Source organism: Hemitrygon akajei, chromosome 21, assembly GCF_048418815.1.
Source record: "Hemitrygon akajei chromosome 21, sHemAka1.3, whole genome shotgun sequence".
Lineage (NCBI taxonomy): Eukaryota > Metazoa > Chordata > Chondrichthyes > Myliobatiformes > Dasyatidae > Hemitrygon > Hemitrygon akajei.
The window spans coordinates 51,052,417-51,072,699 of record NC_133144.1 but is presented as its reverse complement, the minus strand read 5'-3'; the positions used below and the strand labels follow the sequence as shown (position 1 = coordinate 51,072,699).

The window sequence follows — 20,283 nt, the reverse complement described above, 5'->3', positions numbered from 1 at the left end:
AATGCTTGAAACCGCAGTGAGCAATAAAGTTCTATATTGTCTTACTGCTTATTTCTCGCCAATTATCAGTGAAAAAAATAATTGCTTTTTGAACATAAACACAACTAAACTCATGCTATTTAAAAGCTTTTCAAGCATGGTGTAGTGTCTCATGGCCATACAAGTGTACATGACAGATGCTAGTTAAGAACTCTTCAGTAACAGTCTCCAGTACCAATTAAGTGGCATAATGTCCCAAATAAATGAAGGGAATCCTGGTTATTTTCTTGATTAGTTTTTGTTCTTTAAGAATTGTCCCAAGTAAGTGGCTAGCCCAATTAACTGGAATCCACTGTACCTGTATTTATGTATTTGCCAACCAACTTGTATCTTATTCCTGAAAGTATATTAGCAAATATTCCTTCAAGCTTTAAAATAATGGTTAAATCACATATGAAAAGAAAACATACAGTGGATGCCAGTTAATTGGGCCATCTGTTAATCATGCCAGCCATTTATTTGGGACAACTCTTAAAGAACAAAAATGATTCAAAAAAATTGCAGAATTCACTTTGTTTATTTGGTAATTGGGGTAGGAGTCTTGCTGAACCGGTTCTAACAAGCGTCAGTCCCAAACATTTGTGTGACCATTGGGCACTGCACCATGCTTAGAGCAAACAGTTTTTAAGTAGCATCAGTTGCATGTGTTTGTGTTCAAAAAGTAGTGATCTCTGTCACTGATGGTTGACGAGAAATAAGCAGTTCATCGGTCACTGAAAGTAAGCATGCAGGTACAGCAGGCAGTGAAGAAAGCTAATGGTATGTCGGCCTTCATAACAAGGGGAGTTGAGTATAGGAGCAAAGAGGTCCTTCTGCAGTTGTACAGGGCCCTGGTGAGACCACACCTGGAGTATTGTGTGCAGTTTTGGTCTTCAAATTTGAGGAAGGACATTGTTGCTATTGAGGGAGTGCAGCGTAGGTTCACGAGGTTGATTCCCGGGATGGCGGGACTGTCATATGTTGAAAGATTGGAGCAACTGGGCTTGTATACACTGGAATTTAGAAGGATGAGAGGGGATCTGATTGAAACATATAAGATTATTAAGGGATTGGACACACTGGAGGCAGGAAACATGTTCCCAATGTTGGGGGAGTCCAGAACCAGAGGCCACAGTTTAAGTATAAGGGGTAGGCCATTTAGAATGGAGTTGAGGAAAAACTTTTTCACCCAGAGAGTTGTGGATCTGTGGAATGCTCTGCCTCAGAAGGCAGTGAAGGCCAGTTCTCTGGATGCTTTCAAAAAAGAGTTAGGTAGAGCTCTTAAAGATAGCGGAGTCAAGGGATATAGGGAGAAGGCAGGAATGGGGTGCTGATTGTGGATGATCAGCCATGATCACAGAGAATAGCAGTGCTGGCTCGAAGGGCCTACTCCTGCACCTATTGCCTATTGTCATTCAGGCTTGGAAATGCCAGAAATGGCTGAGAGCGAAAATGAAGCTATATGAAACTAAATGAAATTCAAAGGTATTGACAATCTTCTTAAAAATTACAATTAAAATAAAGATTTGGAGGATGAAATCATTGATAGCATTATACAAAGGCAGTCCATTATCTGCACTTGATGTCACTATGTACACTGGATGAATTCCTCCATCAATAACTATTAGAAACTAATACACAGTTTTATAGTACTGTAGTAGTATTGGTAGTGTTCTAATAATGTTCTGTGATTCACTTAAGTACGTACTCTGTTACTCAGTTTGTCTTTATTTTCCTTTTTAACTATTTCCATGTAACTTTGACTAGTTGGGGCAGCCACTCAATTGAGCCAAAACATACAGTTCCCAATATGTTCCAATTAACTGGAATTCATTGTATTTCTATCACGTATTTTTAGTCATTGAAGTTCTTTTCTTTTGAAGTCTGGTCAGTGTTACTATCTCCCTGGGATACACAGACTCTGCTACAGTTGGAGCAGGGAGTGCTTAACAGGGTACTTGAGTAATTTGGGAGATACGATGTTCCATTCAATGTTTTTGCTTGGTTTCTGTGACTCTTTGATGAATAAAATCTAGTTTTTTTGATGTCTTCCCAAATGTTCCCGTCACAGCCTCTAAGGAGTTTGGACATTCTCTCCATGACGCCATGGGTTTCCTCCAGATGCTCAGGTTTCCTCCCACATTCCAAAGATGAATGGGTTATATGGTCAATTGTTCATTTGGTTGTAATTGGGTGGGCTTGTGCGCTCCAAGGGCCTGTTACCGTGCTGTATCTGTAAACAATACAATAAATGTTTCTTCTCCATTTTGAGAGCTCACAGGGCAGGGATTCTCACAATGAGGATATAACATTTTTTTCTAAAAAGGCTTTGAAAACAACCCTGAGATATTTTCTTTGTCCTTCTGTAAATTTCTTGCCATGAGATTGTAGTGGAGCATTGGTTTTTGGGGTTTGATGTTGAAGGTACAAATAAATGAGGCCAAAAGAGCTGACTGAGTATAATTGAGCCTACTGTTGAAGATGTTGTCTTGGGAAAGGATGCCAATGGATGTTAATTTTCCTACCAATGGATTTGAAGATACTCACAATATCAACATTGGTGATACATCTCCAATGTTTTGAGGTGTCTGATGCAGGTAGCTCACCTCCCTCTAGCATATAAGAAGGCAAGGATCACTACTCTTGGTAAACTCTGAATTTAGTGCCATGTTTAAGGTATTGTCTTCAAATATTCTTTTCCTCAAATGGCCAAAGGCTATGCTTTAACACGTTTATGGGTATATGAATTAATTTTACCTAGAGCCAGACATCAAGTGTAGTTGGGCAGTTTATATGCCAGAATACTAATTGCAGAAATTAGTTCCTGGCTACCTAAGTTAATAAGAGGCACACACAAAGAAACTGTAGGGCGTGTCCAAGAATGCTGATTAGCATATTATACGTGGAGATGAAGAGTCCTGATGAAGGGTTGCCATTGGAAAGGTCAGTTGGTCATCTTTATCCATAGATTCTACCTGGCCTGCTGAGTTCCTTCAGAATTGTGTGTGCTGCTCAAAATAATATGCTATTGTGTCAGCATATTATACATGATTGGTGTTGGCACGTGGCCAAGTGGTTAAGGCGTTTGTCTAGTGATCTGAAAGTCGCTAGTTTGAGCCTTGGCTGAGGCTGCATGTGTGTCCTTGAGCAAGGCACTTAACCACACATTGCTCTGCGATGACACCGGTGCCAAGTTGTATGGGTCCTAATGCCCTTCCCTTGGACAACATTGATGGCGTGGAGAGGGGAGACTTGTAGCTTGGGCAACTGCCAGTCTTCCATAAAATAAAACCTTGCCCAGGCTTGCACCCTGGAAACTTTCCGAGGAGCAAATAGTCTATCGAGACTAACGGAGGCCTACTACTATACTATACCATACATACTATACATATACTATACTACAGATATCATGCAACTAACTCTTAATCATGCACACACACAGTCACAAATTATATGGGCCTAGAACCCTGGAGCAGGTCCTATCTGAGTACCTAAGACTGTTCAGTATTATCCAAAGGAAGTCCAAGACGTTGGTCTCCCTTAGAGTAAGTTCTTCTTAACACCACTTTTCCCCACACTCATAATTTGTGATCTTTATTCTTTACAAAAGGAAAAAAAAGATCAGGGAAAAATTGTCATTGTAAGTGAGTGTATATCATGCACAATAGAATATCATAGCCCCTGGCTCCAAAATGGGGAGAGTTCCCATTGAATACTTCTTCATAATGTGAGCAAGAGATTCTGCAGATGCTGGAAATCCAGAATAACACATACAAAATTCTGGAGGAACTCAGCAGGTCAGGCAGCATTGATGGAAAGGAATAAGCAGTCAATGTTTCAGCCCAAGACCCTTCATCAGATGTCCTGACGAAGGGGCTCGGCCTGAAATGTCGACTGTTTATTCCTTAACATCCAGAATTTTGTAGGTGCTTTCAGTTCAAGAATGTCTCTCAAAGACCATGAAGCTGAAACTTGTTTTGCTGCAGATCTGTTGTCAACACACTGAAAACTCCAATCTATCTATCTTTAAAATCCAGTCACAGAGTATCAGGTTTATCACATAAAACACATCCTTAATATTGGACTGTTAGTGCCTCATTAAAATGGCAAATGATTGAATACAAATGCATTCTGCATAGATCATTTTGCAAACATTTATTTCCAGCTCTATCGTTTTAAAACAATCAGAATAATTTAGAAACAAAGCAAGTAACGATCAATTCAACAGAAACATTGACTGCTAACTTCTATCAAGACAACTAAAAACATTTGTTTTGGCTAATTTAGATGATTAATAATAGATTAAAAGCCACCACCAGGTTCAAAAGAATACTTAAAAGAACAATATCTGATTAAATTACTGAAGAAAAGAAACATCAAAGGGAATTGTTCCTGGTTCATTTCCAATCATCTGTGTTCAAGTTTCCAATTAAACACAATTACCTATTCAAAGAATTCCCCTTCCACTACTTAACCGCGCCCTCTGTTATACTTTGAAGCAAGACAACTAACAGTAAAAATGTAATGCGCTGTTTCATGGAACAGGAGGAATATGCAAGTAGTAAGGGACTACGTTTGATTTATAAAGAAGAAGATAGAGAATCTTTTTGGACAGAAATGAACTCCTCTGCCATCTAGTCCCAGCATTTGGATTTTTGAAGCACTCACTTGGATTCTAAGTCAATTTATGCAGCTTGTTTTCAATAATCAAAGTGTCCAATACCAAAATATTTTTGATTAAAGGTTTGAGAGAAAAAATTTACAACCTAGAAACTTAATTTCATGACACTCTTTTTCCCAAAGCAAAGCAACTGAAAATCACTTGTTCCAGAGTAAAACATAACAGCAATCACTTCTGAGTCACTTCACATTTGAGAAATTCAATTGCATACTTTTGGTCATTAATTGCAATGCTAATTTGTTAGATACACCTGCTATTTAGAATATTAATGCTACTTAAGGGTAAGTTTAGCTATTTTACAATGGATCAGTTATTGCGAACTCACAGAACAACGCTCTACACTGCTCCTACAACAATCACCAATTCCAGAGTAGGAAGCCAACTAAGATAAATACCCTAAATTACCTAAAATAAAACCAGAAAAATGCTGAAATACTCAGCATCATAATGGAGATTTGATCAAAGGTAATTGGTCTGAAATATTAACTTTCCTTACCTATCCACAGATACTATTTGACCCACTGAGTGTTTTCAGCAGTTCCTTTTATTTCAAATTTCCAGTATCTGCAGTGTTTGGTATTCAATGGCCACATCTTCGAGACCCATCCCACCAGAGCAGCACCCACTCAGCTCCCCATCCCGCAACACACAAAGGAAAGAAAATAGTGTCTTTAAAGAGAACCAAAGCTTGGTTCAATCTCCGTGCTGTAAGGACATTGTACATTCTTATTGTTCTTTTCCTCTAACTGTTCCAGTATCACCCCACACTCCAAAGACTAGTGGGTTAGCAGTGGTAGAGGCAGAAGCCTTGGATGTGTAGTTTCGGGCTATGGATCAAAAGCTGGAAGTGTGGGCAGTTATGGGCTATCCAATACAACCCTCTCTGATTTAACTTCACACAAATAAGGCTCATCCATGTACCTATCCAACTTTCTCTTTAACATTGAGATCGAACCTGCATCCACTACTTTCACAGGCAGCTCATTCCACACTCTCACCACCCTCTGAATGAAGAAGTTCCCCCTCATGTTCCTTAAAGTATTTCACCTTTTTCCCTTCTAGTTCTAGTATCACCCAAACTCAGTGGAAAATGCCTGCTTGCATATGCCCTATCTATAGGTTTCATACAGAAGAAGAGAAAAAAGCCCTTAACTCTGAGTGGAGTCATCATGACAGTGTTTTTTTTAGCAGGCTTTCTTATTTTTATGAGGCTTTCTTTAGCAGGCTTTCTTATTAGCTCGACACTCAACCCAGCACGGATGGAAAGCATACAAGGGAACCAGCTGGATTCGAACTCGGGAGCCTTCGCCCTGAAGTCCGGAGCTGATGCCACTGCGCCACCATACCTTTCATATGTTCTACTGAAAACAAACCTAGACTATCCGATCTTCCCTCATAAGCTAGAATTTTTCAATCTGCCAGCATCCTCAGAAGCTTCCTCTGCACTCTCTCCAGTACAATGTAGTGACAGAACTCTGCACTGCTCTGTACTGAAGATGTGGCCTTTTGAGGATTGTTTGAAATTTTAACGTTACCTTCCCACTCTCTGCCAGGTAATTTTGAGCAAAGATTATCATAAATTGATAAATTAGTAACAATAATTATAAACTTTTTTTAAAGAGAAAGGATTAGCCTTGTTCCTTATTATTGTGTCACATTGTTTTTCTATTAATAAATTGCAACTGAAACATATTGAAATAAATGAAGCATTTTAGAAAACCTGTTCAAAAATTACTAACTTTAAAAAGACAATTGAAAAATATTCATGGAGACAATAAACTTCATAAAGCACCTGAATATTATCACTGAATATCCAGTGTTCACTTACAAATGACAGAAGGGAAAATATAAGCAGAATGAAGCCAATGCAACTGGTCCAACTGTTTATTATCCAAATACTGATGTCTATAGTAAGACTGCGAGGATTTCAAAACATGTCATCCAATATCAGGTGCTCTCACAACTGGCTAGCTGGCACCAAGCTGACGTGAGACATTTCCTAGGAAAGCATCTCACTGCTCTTCGGTTGTATCATTCAAAGTTCAAAGAGCTCGAAGTTCAATGTAAATTTATAATCAAAGAACATATATGTCATCATATACAACCCTGAAATTCATTTCCTTGTGGGCAATCACAGTAACTACAAGAAACACAGTAGAATCAATGAAAGACAGCACCAAACATCACAAGCTACAACCAATGTGCAAAAGACAACTAACTATGCAAATACAAAAAGAGATAATAATAATAATACATAAATAAATATAGAGAACATGAGATATAGAGTCCCTGAAAGTGAGTCCGTAGGTTGTGGGAATAGTTCAGTGATTGGGTGAGTGAAGTTATTCTCTCTGGTTCAAGCCTAATGGTTGAAGGGTAATAACTGTTCCAGAACCTACTGGTGTGGGTCCTGAGACTCTTGTACCTTCTTCCCGGTGGTAGCAGCAAAAAGATAGCATGGCCTGGATGGTGGGAATCTTGATGTTAGATGCTGCTTTTCTATGACAGCACTTCATTTAGATGTGCTCAATGGTGGGGAGGTCTTTGTCTGTGATGGACTGGGCCAAGTCCACTACTTTTTATTGGCTTTTCCACTCAAGAGCATTGCTGTTTCCATACTAGGCCTTGATGCAATAGTCAATATATTCTCCACCACATATGTCTAGATGTTTGTTAAAGTTTTATGTAACATTGCCAAATCTTTGCAAACTTTTAAGAAAGTAGAGACGCTGTGGTGCTTTCTTCATAACTTCACTTGTGTGCAGGACCCTGGATAGATCCTCTGAAATGATAACACTGAAGAATTAAAAGTTGCTGACCCTCTCCACCTCTGATCCCCCAATGAGGACTGGCTCATGGACTTCTGTTTTCCTCCTCCTGAAGTCAATAATCAGTTCCTTAGTTTTGTTGACATTGGGTGAGAGGTTGTTGTGCCACCACTCAGCCGGATTTTCTATCTCCCTCCTATATGCTGATATGTCACTACCTTTCATCTAGCCAACAACAGTGGTGTCATCAGCAAACTTAAATATGGCATTTGAGCTGTGTGGAGCCTGACAGTCATAAGCATAATGCGAGTAGAGCAGGGGGCTATGCACACAGCCTTCTGGTGCAGTTGTGCTGATGGAGATTGTGGAGGAGATGTTGTTGCCAATCCGAACTGACTGGGGTCTGCAAAGGAGGAAATCCAGGATCCCATTGCACAAAGAGGTATGGAGGCCATGGTCTTGATACCTATTGATTAGCTTTGAGGGGATGATATGCCAACCTGTAGTCAATGAACAGCATCCTAATGTATGCACCTTCACTGTCCAGATATTCCAGGGTTGAACGACAAGCCAATGAAATGGCATCTGCTGTTGACCTGTTGTGATGATAGGCAAATTGGAGTGGATCTAAGATGCTTCTCAGGCAGGAGTTGATATGTTTCTCATTAACCTACTGGACAATAGTCACTAAGGCACTTAATTCAGCAGTAAGTATATTCCTTATGTATCTTTTTATTATGGGTAGGGGTTAAAGAATCAAGGGTGACTCTGCATGCCACCTACCAACAATTTTTTTCGGATGCCATCCAAGGCAAATGCACTATAGGTTCGCTATCCCACCTATGCCATAGCTAATAAAGGAAAACATTTTGTTTACGTTTTTAAACATCCTTTATAACTGTCTTGCTCTCTTTTCAGAAAAAGTGCTTTTATTCTCCACACTTCCCAATTTTCAACCATTTGTTTTATATTCCCATGTTGTTACAGCATGATCTCACATTTCTCTGGGAAAATTCTGCTTGTCGCTGTTCTGTCTAACTGAGCAGATCATTTATATTTCCTCCTTCTGTCATCTCTGCTTTGATGAGTGTTCAGTCAGACCAGGAGTCACAAATGCCATTACTAGCAACATAAAGTAGCTCTATACCGGAAATGGTGGTGATTTGCAAAATTCATGGGTATACCTAACATTACTCATATATCAAAAGCTGTGACTTGCCGGAAAGAAGGCTTGCCTATTCTCTCTTACATCCTCACAAGGAGAAAGCAGTTGTCCTTTCCTCACCCAGTTAGTGCCATATTCAGTAACCTATCTTAACAATTCTTGTTATCAACTTGCACTACATTTCAATAAAGGAATTTTAGTTGGAGGGATTGAAGTGAGTGAACAATGTTAAAATGCAGGGAATAATGGCTCAGTACTACTGCATGCATAATGAGCGTGAAGTCTCACTGCACTGAGATCAGCGCTGACCTTTCACCTCTGGTCCAGGTGTTTAATCTCTTACTGACTGATGATGTACTGATCATTTTCCAGTCATAAGTAAGAGAATTGCATTAGAATCTAAGTGCAGATCTGTTGCTCATAATTGCCATAGTTAAGAAAATGAACAGTTGCACCCATAGGAGCCATTAGGAAGCTGTGGTGTGAATTGGAAGTGCCACACTTGCAGTATTGATGTCTGCTTGACACTGACGTTAAAACTGCATTATTATTAGTTGATAGAGGGAGCTTCACCTTGCAAATAACCTGACCTGAAAGTAAGAGAAGTTCAGTGTATATCTACAGTATGCTCAATTTCCTGCAATAGAGATGCAAATGGATGCTGGGATTATGAAATAAGATATTAAAATGACACAACAGCAAGACTTGCAGCATCAAATGTCTGATAAGAAACATTCAAATGGAAAGGTTACCACTGTATTAGTGCTGCTTGGTTCATTTCCCAGCACTGGCTATCTATTTATATTAGTTGGGTTTCAGTTGATCCTAGCAGTGATGCATGTACCGTTCCTCATTAGGATCTTCTCAGACTCCCAACCAGATAAAAGTCCACTATTTCCCACCTTCTTTCAAATATTTTTTGGTCCAGGCTCATGCTATTTTGGTTCAACTGTGTATAATTCAATTGCTATTCTAGGGCATTTGAATTAGTTGAAATGACATAGCAAAAATTATGAAAAGTGAACACAGAAAGTCAAAAAAGAGAAAACACGGGAAGTAAGATTAAAAGAAACCAGGAATGGTTGGAAGAAGAAAGGTGAGCATGGAATTTGTAGATGCTTTGCAAATCAAAGATAATAGAATAGAATGGCTACATTCAGATATAACTTTACTCTTACCTGCAGATGACTGAGTAGTTCTGCTCATCTCCAACAACAATCTGGAAGGTCAAGGGGAACAGGACACTCACAATGGCACTAGAATTAGTGGGATTGTCTCCTTCTTGAGTCTCTGCATGCATGAGAACCTGATAAAGACACTATAAAAGAAGAAATATTTTTAGCATCCTTCGCACTTTAGCCTCAAGAGTTCTCAGTGATTCACAGCCTCTTGTTCTCATTCAGAGCAACACTTTTTCCCCTCCTCTACCTGTTCTCTCACTGTTTTATGTTGCAAGGACACAATGTTGACTTTAACCTGGCTAACACTATTCCTCCTTTTCAATTTATTTACCCTGAGACGTTTACCTGTCCTCTCTCTTCAGGTACTGAAGGGATTACTGTATCCCATTGTCCTGACCAATATCTCTGCAAAAACACTAGTAAAACAGACAATTTGGTCATCATCACATGAACATTTATGGAAGCTTTCTGTAGACAATTTTGCTGCTGTGTTTATTGCAAATTAAGGAAATGAACAGGTTCAACCATAGGAACGATGAAGAAACTGTGATGTGAAATGGAAGCCACACACAGACAGAATTGATGCTTGCTTTGCACTGATGTTAGGGCTGTATTATTCAAACTATCCTCCAAAAGTAGCTTATAAACTGCTTTGGTATATTATGAAGTAATGACAGTACACTAAACAAAGCTTTTCTTTCACATTTTCAGCATTTTTTGTTTATATTTCATATTTTAAAGCAGTATCTAAAATTAAGTAATTAAATGAATTTTAGCTAAAATACTGAAGGAAATATTATTATTCTAACAGAAAAGAATCTCCTGTTAAGATGGGTAAATTAATTGAAAGTATTCTTAGAGATGGTATATATAACTATCTGGATAGACAGGGTCTGATTAGGAACAGTCAACATGGATTTGTGCGTGGAAGGTCATGTTTGACAAATCTTATTGAATTTTTTGAAGAGGTTACATCAAAAGAGGTAAGAAGTTACAAAGCATTGAGTATAGGAGTTGGGATGTAATGTTAAAATTGTACAAGGCATTGGTGAGGCCAAATCTGGAGTATTGTGTACAGTTCTGGTCACCGAATTATAGGAAAGATGTCAACAAAATAGAGAGTACAGAGGAGATTTACTTGTATGTTACCTAGGTTTCATGCACCTAAGTTACAGAGAAAGGTTGAACAAGTTAGGTCTTTATTCTTTGGAGCATAGAAGGTTGAGGGGGGACTTGATACAGGTATTTAAAATTATGAGGGAGATAGATAGAGTTGGCGTGGATAGGCTTTTTCCATTGAGAATAGTGGAGATTCAAACAAGAGGACATGAGTTGAGAGTTAAGGGGCAAAAGTTTAGGGGTAACATGAGGGGGAAATTCTTTACTCAGAGAGTGGTGGCTGTGTGGAACGAGCTTCCAGTAGAAGTGGTAGAGGCAGGTTCGAAATTGTCATTTTTTAAAAAATTGGATAGATATATGGACAGGAAAGGAATGGAGGGTTATGAGCTGAGTGCAGATCAGTGGGACTAGGTGAGAGTAAGCATTCAGCATGGACTAGAAGGGCCGAGTGGCCTGTTTCCATGCTGTAATTGTTATATGGTTATATAGGTAGTTCTAAGGTAGGGACATGTATGGCACTGCTTTGTGGGCCAAAGGACCTGTATTGTGCTGTAAGTTTTTTTATGAGAATGTTCAGACTCTTACAATTAAATTTTATCCCATCGTATTATCAAGTTGATATTTTTCACCATTGATTTCACAAGAAGATACAGATTCAATACAGCTCAAGTTCAAAGTAGTTAACATTCAAAGTTGAGAGCTGGAATTGGTTTGTTAATGTCATATGTACCAAGATATAGCTTGTCTTTCGTGCTGTTCATAAACATCAAATCATTATACATTGCAGTAATATAGTATAAGGTAAAACAATAACAGAATGCAAAGTAAATTATAAGAGCTGCAGGGGAAGTGCGGTGTAGGTAAACACAAGGTGCAAGATTATAATGAGATACATTATGAGATCAAGTGAGCACCTTATAGTAAGGAACCATTAATAACAGTGGGGTGAAAGCAGTAGAGCACAACATTGAAATAGGAAAATGCAAATAAAGTGTTCTTTTAACAGGTGGAACTGTCCAACTAAGACTAGGATGCAGCACTTGTTTAAAGAGAATCTTGGTGTGGTGACAGAAAATGATAGGGTTGGTTTGATGATATCAAAGGGACCAAAAGTTTTCCATTCCCAGCACATGGGAAGCAGCTGACCAAAATGACTTGACAAATTAAACCTATTCCTTAAAAAATTACCTTTAGCTTAATTTTTTTCACTCACAAAACAAACCGACATAGTACTATATAGTTGAAAACTGGGTTAGCCCAGTACAATTGGTACAATATTGTGCACATTTCTGAGTACCCATCACATCAGGAAATTCATTTCATCTTTTGTTTATTCATGGTACCATCACTAACAGTGAAACAAAAATAGAAAAAGCTGCAAATACTCAGCAGGTCAAGCAACATCAAGTTGAAGACACCACAGGATCTCTGGGTACACTCATTCCACAGATCTGTGTTCTTTGCCTGCACACCACTGAACATCTCTGCAGCATTTATAGAGTCACAATGTCATTGAGTTACACAGCATGGAAAAAGACTCTTCAATCCAATTCATCCATGACAACCAAGGTTCCTGCTGAGCTAGTTTCATTTGCCTGTATTTGGCTCATATCCCTCTAAACCTTATGTACCTGATCTTTTAAATGTTGTAATTGTACCCACCTCCAGCACTTTCCTGACAACTCATCCCATACACCTACCACCTAGCGTGTGGAAAAACTTGCCTCTCAGGTCTACTTTTAATCTTACCCCCTCACCTTATGCCCACCAGTTTTAGACTCTCCTACCCTGGGAAAAATACTGTGTCCATCCACTTTATCTCTGCAGCTCAGAATTGTATAAAACACCATTAAGTCCCCCCTCAGCCTCCATCATGCCAGGGAAAACAATCCCAGACCATCAAATCTCTCCTTACATCTTAAACCCTCTAAGCCCAGAAACATGATCTTTTTCTGCTCTCTCTCTGCCTCAGTCACCTCTATCCAAGAGTATAATGATCAGAACTGCAGACACAATTCCAGGTATCGGTCTCATAATATTTTGTACAGCTGTAACATGACATCTTGTACTGAATGACCTGTCTGACAAAGGCAAGCATTCTTCATTCACTTGCAACACTGTCTTGGAGCTTGAAGACTTTAGCTCTACGTAGACTAGTGAGTCCTTTAATGAGCAATTTAGAAAGATATTCTCTGTGGCATTATATTGTAACAACCTGCTGCAGTAGATCAGTACAGAGTACTGGGCAGAAATCAGGTGAATGTACATAGACATGTACATCACTATTCTGCATATTTGACTATATTGACAGTGCTAATTTCACACACTGAATGAGTGTGACCCACTGTGTTTTAATGCTAAAAAAGAATTAATTCTAGAAGTAGGGAAAGTTGTGTAAGTCGGGAGGCTACAAAGGGATGTAGATAGGTATTGTGAGTGATCCAGAATCTAACAAACAAGAGTATAATTTGGCAAAATGCAAAACCTTTTGGTAAAGGGCCAGTGGAACAATTTGTAAATCATTGTACAATCCAAATTCAGAGTCATACAGCATGGAAACACTGTCTGAAGGGTCCCAATTTTCCTACACTTGGCCCATACCCCGCTTGTCCTTTTCTCCATTTACAATTCCTATTCCATGGAAGATAAATAATTACAAGTGAAACTTACAGATTTGGTTTTATAGAAGTTAGCCCTGACTAAGACAACTAAACAATATTATGATTTTTATTTTGCAACCTGAGCAGTCATACTTCATAGATCATATTTCTTTGATTCAAACAGTAAGACACAAAAAGAACTGATCATACAAATCACTGAAGATTATCGTGCTGTTGTGCCAAGTCACCCATTGAGATTCATCCCACCTACTGCTTACTAAAGCTTATTCCTTCAATATCTAAATCTCACAACAAAGAACACATTTCTAGTAACTTACTTGCTTCATCATAATGTAAAAAGATTCTAAAACTCCAAATTTTCTGCATTTATTGGCTTGGCATAGCTTTATTAGTCACATGTACATTGAAACTTGGGGAAACATACAGCAAAGTTTGCATCAACAGCCGTTTGATCAAGGACGTGCTGGTGTAACCCGCAGTGTCACTGTGCTTCTGGCACCAATTTAGCGTGCCCATAACTCACTAACCTTGACCCATACGCCTTTTGGAACATTTTGGAATGTAGGAGGAAACTGGAGCAGCTGGAGTAAACCCACATGGTCATGGGGAGAACATACAAGCTTCTTTCAGAACCTGAATCTTGCATCTGGGTTGTAAAGTGTTATATTAACGCTTTGCTATTGTGCCATCTGAAAATATGTTTTTGGTTAACTTTTCATTTTAATTTCAATTTCCATCTATTTCCTCCTCACCCTACTTTTATGTTTTAACAATATTTAGCATTTATTGTGCCTATCTGATTAATGTTTTATAGAATTAAATGAGACCCACTTAACCTAAACTCCAAAGCTGTTTAATCAGTATCATTATGTGCTGTGTAGTGTGATGTAGGCGATCACGGTCTCATGACCATGATTGTTCTTGACAAATTCTTCTACATAAGTGGTTTGCTATTGCCTTCTTCTGGGCCATGTCTGTACAAGACAGATAACCCCAGCTATTATCAACATCTTGCCCAAAGGTGACCTGCAGATTATTGGAAGGAAGGAGCGCCTTACACCTCCTTTGGTAGAAACGTATCTTCACCTACCGTACATTCTGCTGAGTTCAGTTAGATTTTCCTTATAACTTTTAAGGTTGTCATAGCCATGGGGGGCAGCAACATGAAGAAGTAAAATAAAATTTTTAAACCCAAAAATATTCAGCATGGGAGACAACAATGGAGAGAGAAAAGCAGATTTAATATTTCAGGGTGAGGACTTCTCATCAATACTGAAGAAGTGCTACACGTTCCAATGGGGCCTTGTTTGGGACACACTTAAAACTGGACTCTGCATGCTCCCTTAGATGGGCACAAAAGATCATAAGGGACTGTTTCAAAGAAGAATAGGCATGTTCTCCCTAGCATGATCTTCAATAATTATTTCTCCAGCCAGCAATCCTAAAACAGATTATCTAATCATTATCATTTTTCTATTTGCCATGTTGCATGCTCACTGACTGCTATTTCCTACATCATTTTGGGTGGTATGCTTCAAAAAGTACTCAATTGACTGTAAAACATTTTAGGTCATCCCAAGGTCTTGAGAAAGGTGCAAGTAACTATTTGTGCACTTTATCTGTTATTGTATCTGTAGTAATTGACTGAAGCTCAGCCACCTGAATTTAGTTTATATTTTAGCACAGGAGCAAACCCCTTTAAAATAAATGAGCAAAAACATCATGAAAATGAAGCTCAATTTCATAACAATGTCATACAGATCTGTTTATACACCAACGTCACAGATTCATTTACCTCTTATTGATGACATCCATCAGAGTTACTTTGAATTTGTAGAGAAGTATAACCACATAGAGTTAAATCAGCAGCTCATTATTCCAGATGCACACTTTGTAGCAGATTAATGGTCCTCGATTCTTAGTTTCCTAAATGCTGATCTGTTTAATCGGTCATCCTATAGATCACCATGGCACTCTCATTATTCAGTAACTACTGGAGTCTTGCCAATGTAAATGTAATTCTGAATTCCTTTAAGCTGTCTTAAGCTGGTGGCATTAGTAATGAGATGAATGGATCTTGGCATCACTAACTTGCCAAGAATTCTTGCACTTGAATTATAACTTGTCAAGATAAAACTGTCAAAGGTGTAATATTTACCTCCTTGGGAACTACAAGTGCTTACAAAATAATCCAAATGCCTTACTAATAAAAACACCATGTGTATAATTTACATAATGAATGATTTAAATATTATACAAAAAGGAATATTCTATAAGTGTGATTGGTAATTTTGCTCACTGAATGATAAGTGGTTTGGCTTTCTAGAAAATTTTATCATGGATGTGAATAAGATTTTGGTCCAAATGAATTCATTACATTAAGAGCTAATGGGAAATAGGAAACTATTTGTTTTAATTATGATTTTAATGGAATAGAAAGTTGAACAATATTTAATAAAGTATTACACAAGTTTCTTTTATAAAATAATGGTCAGTAGTTTGGAAACAATATAATAGCATGCATGATGGTTTGGCTAAAAATCAGAGAGCATTGAGTAGGAATAAATGAGAATTTTTTGGATTGGCAGACTTTGAATTGTTAGGAACCCAAAAGGTCAATTTAATATATGCAGTTATTCACAATTTATATGAGTAACTTGAGGACACAAAAAGAATGTTTGTTAAGTCTGTTGATGACACATAGTGGGAAAATAAGTTGTAAAGAGGTCATACAGAGGCAGTTATGGGATATAGATAGGTAAAGTGAGTGGGCAATTATCTGGCAAATAGTGTATGGTTTGGCAAAATGCAAAACTGTTCATTTGGACAGGGAAGATAAATATTATCTAAATGGTGAGAGATGTTGAGTTCTGGGATGCATAAAGTGTCCTAGTGCAAATAATTCATTAATAGTTAATATACAAATTCATTATAAAAATATGACAGCTACCATAATGTTATTGTTATTACAATGGAATAGATTACAGAACAACGAGATTATGCTTGAGTTTATAAAGCACTGCTGAGATCACAACTGATACAGTGTTCAGTGAAGATGGATGCTTACACATGGGAATCAGTTCAGACAAGGCTGACTACAAAAATATATGGAATGAGCAGATAGTCTTTTGTTTCTAATTCATCTATTTGCAAGTGTATCAATGACTTGGAGAGAAAGGGGGATGCAAAGTGCTGACAAAAGGATTTAGACTGGTTACATATGTGAGCTAAAAGCTGGCAGATGTATAATATAGGAAAATGTGAAGCAATGTGTTTTACATTAATAAAAGAAAAATGGAATACTTAATGAACAATAAAGAAATATCCAAAAGCAATTATCACAGTGTTCTGGTTAGTGTGATATGAAAATAAATATGAAGTATGTTAAGCAATTTAGAAAACAAATGGTACATTGCCTGTTCCATTGAGTCAAGGGTGATGTACTTACACTTTTTTCTTTGTGTTCTGAAGTGAGTGATGAGGCCACAAACTCTACCACAGATGGCAGGACTGGTTTCTGTGTGTTCTTGATGCATGGGCTTGAGGCCAACTCAAATGCTCCTTCTCTACTTTAAGCAGTCCTAGCCAGGGATGACCAACAGTCATTGGAGGGTGGTGCATTCTGGCGTATTTTCTACCCACTGTCTCGTAATCGCTTCCTGTGGCAGAGCTCAGAATAGAGTATCCATTTTGGGAGTATGGTGCAGGGCAAGCTCATGACGTGGCCCGTCCACTGAGAGTGATCTCATTGAAACATGCAGAATTCTGAGAAGGACAATAAGGTAAGTGACTGAGAAGCCTTTTCCTCTGGCTGGAAAGTCAAAAGCAAGGAGGTCTAGTCTGGGTTTAAGGGATTAGCTGTTTAGCACTGCAAAGAGGAGCAGCTTCTTCATTCTGAAGTTTGCCTGTCTCTGAAGTTCTCTTTAGAATCTTTTGAAATACATTCAAGCCTGAGAGTAATAGAGTTTTGGTCACCTGAGGAACCAGAATATATAGGGATATGGCAGGAAATTGTAATCAGCTGCAATAAAAAACAGAAAATGCTGCAAATACTCTGCAGGTCAAGCAGCATCTGTGGAAAGAGAAAAAGTGAGGTATCAAGTCTGTGACCCTTTGTCAGACCTGGGAAAGAGGGAAAATGAGTTAGCTTTCAGAAGCAGGGAATGTAGGTATAAAAAGGGAGATGAAAGAGAATATTATTGATAAGATGAGCCCAAATTAGATAATTTAGCATTAAGCTTCTTTGGCTGTGTATGTTAGTAGCAAGACTGTGGAATATACCCAGCAGGTTATATTATACTAATAGAAAAATAACAATAGAACCAAACTGTGAAAGGCAGAGATGGCCAGTTCTGATATAGAAAGAAAGAAAATGTGAATTCAGGATCCTGTTTAAAATCATTGGCATATGTCGTGAAATTTGTTGTTTCGCAGCAGCTGTGCATTGCAGTACATTATAATAAAAACTATACAATACAATAAGTATAAAAAATTTTAATTAAATAAGTGGTGCAAAAAGAGGGAAAAGAAAAAAAAATGTGGTAGTGTTCATGGGTTCATTGTCCATTCAGAAATCTGATAGCAGAGAAGAAGCTTTTCCTGAAACACAGTGTGTGTCTTCAGGCTCCTTCCTGTCCCTCCTCCTTGATGGTAGCAATGAGAAGAGGGCAAGTTTTGGGTGATGGGGATCTTTAATGACGGATGCTGCAGTTTTGAGGCATTGCCATTTGAAGGTGTCCTCGATGGTGGGGAGGCTAGTGCCCATGATGAAGTTGGCTGAGTTTACAACTTTCTGCAGTTTTTTCCAGTCCTGTGCAGTGATTCCTCCATACCAGATGGTGATGCAACCAGTGAGAATACTCTTCAACACCTACATCTGTCGAAATTTGCAAATGTCTTGGGTGACATACCAGTTCTCCTCAAACTCCTAATGAAGTATAGCCACTGTCTTGACTTCTTTGTAATTGCATCAGTATGCTTGGCTCAGAATAGATCATCAGAATTTGACACCCAGGAGCTTGACACTGCTCTCCCTTTCCACTTCTGATCCCTCAATAATGACGTGTGTGTTTCCTCAACTTCCCTTTCCTGAAGCCTACAGTCAATTCCTTGGTCTTACTGGCATTGAGTGCAAGGTTATTGCTGTGACACCACTCAACCGATATGTCTCACTCCCGTAAACCTGCTCATCACCATCTTACGTTCTGCCAAAAATAGTTGCGTCATCAGCAAATTTATCATTGGTGTTTGAGCTGTGCCTACCCACACAATCGTGGGTGTAGAGAGAGAATAGAGCAATGGACTAAGCATGTGAAACCCACTGGTTTCCTTGGCTGTGTAAGTCTAGGGAAGACACACTCCAGTCCCACCAAACTCGTGTGATTGAGATGGCTCTCCCATCCCAAACCCCAGTTTGTGTGGATGCTGTGTAATCTGCTACCCTGTTACAACTCAGTGCCAAGAAATAACAGACAGCACACTGCATATGATTAAAGGAATTATATTTCTGAATCTTAACTTAACTAAAGGGTTAGTAAAAAAAGAAAGAATAACAAAAAGGGCCCATTAAATGTGCACAAGTTGGAGCTCAGCTCTTCCAAAGATAATATTCACTGATCCTCAGTCAACTGCAGCACCTTGCTCCGTCCAATCACAGTCCCTTACCGGGTTGAATCCTACAACAAGTTCTCTCCAATGTCTTCCTGCTTCATCTCCTGCTGAACAAAGGACCCAGCTCACATTCCAAAGCAGCGGTTATCTCGAACTATAACCCAAACACTGCTTCTAGAGAAAGACCATTACGTTTAGCAGTGAAACCTTTCCCAGGGTGTTACACATGCATCCCTAAGGTGTGCATGTGTTTATTGCCAGCAATGAGGAGACATTATTTCCAATCTTCACACACTGTGGTCTCCTGGTGAGAAAGTCAAGGAGCTAGCGAATTTAATTTTCAATGTAGGAAGCAGCAATGTGCCTGGAGACTACAAGGTGAGTTGGAATCTCATTAATTGATGGAGCAGGCTGGAGAAACCAAATGGCCTATGCCTACATCTATTTCATGTCTTCTTACATAACCCTTAAAATTTATGTGTCACCTTTCTTCAGTTGGTAGTATTGTTACCTTTAGAATAAAAGGTTCTGGCTCTAAGCCCAGAACCTGGACCTGAGCTTGCATTAAGGCACTGACAGAACCTCCATTCAGAAAATTACAGGCTCAAGGTCAAGGTCTAAACTTTTTGGAGCTGTGTATTTGCGAAATTATCCCATATATGTGTATGGACCCACTAGATTTTTTTTATTCACTTACAATTAAATTCATACAATGACCAATGCAGTAAAGGTTGCTCACTGTATGTAAAACAGCTCTAATATTTATTGTCATAAACAGATCACCTGCCCTTCAATATAATTCATTGTCCAGAAAGAAATCTTTACAGTTAATCCCTATTTTCAACAGCCAGCTTTCTGTTTTTGTTTAATAGAATGTTGCATTGAACAGAATTTAAAACATTGATTTAACTCAGTTATCCAGCACCAGACAGCTTAAGCAAATAGCAGAGCCTTAGAATGTAAAGAAGTTTGAAATATTTGAGCAGCACACACATGCTGGAGAAACTCAGCAAGTCAGGCAGCATCTATGGTGGGGATATAAACAGCTGACATTTTGGGCCAAGTAAAAGATTGCAATGTGTTGATGTTCATGTGGATAGATCCTACAGCAAGCAATTAG

At 38.6% G+C, this 20,283-nt stretch overlaps 1 protein-coding gene across 1 annotated transcript in view; it reads right to left on the bottom strand.

Annotated features, from left to right (window-relative positions):
* LOC140714445 (heparan-alpha-glucosaminide N-acetyltransferase) overlaps positions 1 to 20,283 on the bottom strand; it is a 366,646-nt gene that overhangs the window by 321,621 nt on the left and 24,742 nt on the right. The window contains exon 3 of the mRNA XM_073025743.1: positions 9,811 to 9,950. Within this exon, the coding sequence (XP_072881844.1) occupies positions 9,811 to 9,950 (140 nt within the window). The remainder of the gene's footprint in view (positions 1 to 9,810; positions 9,951 to 20,283) is intronic.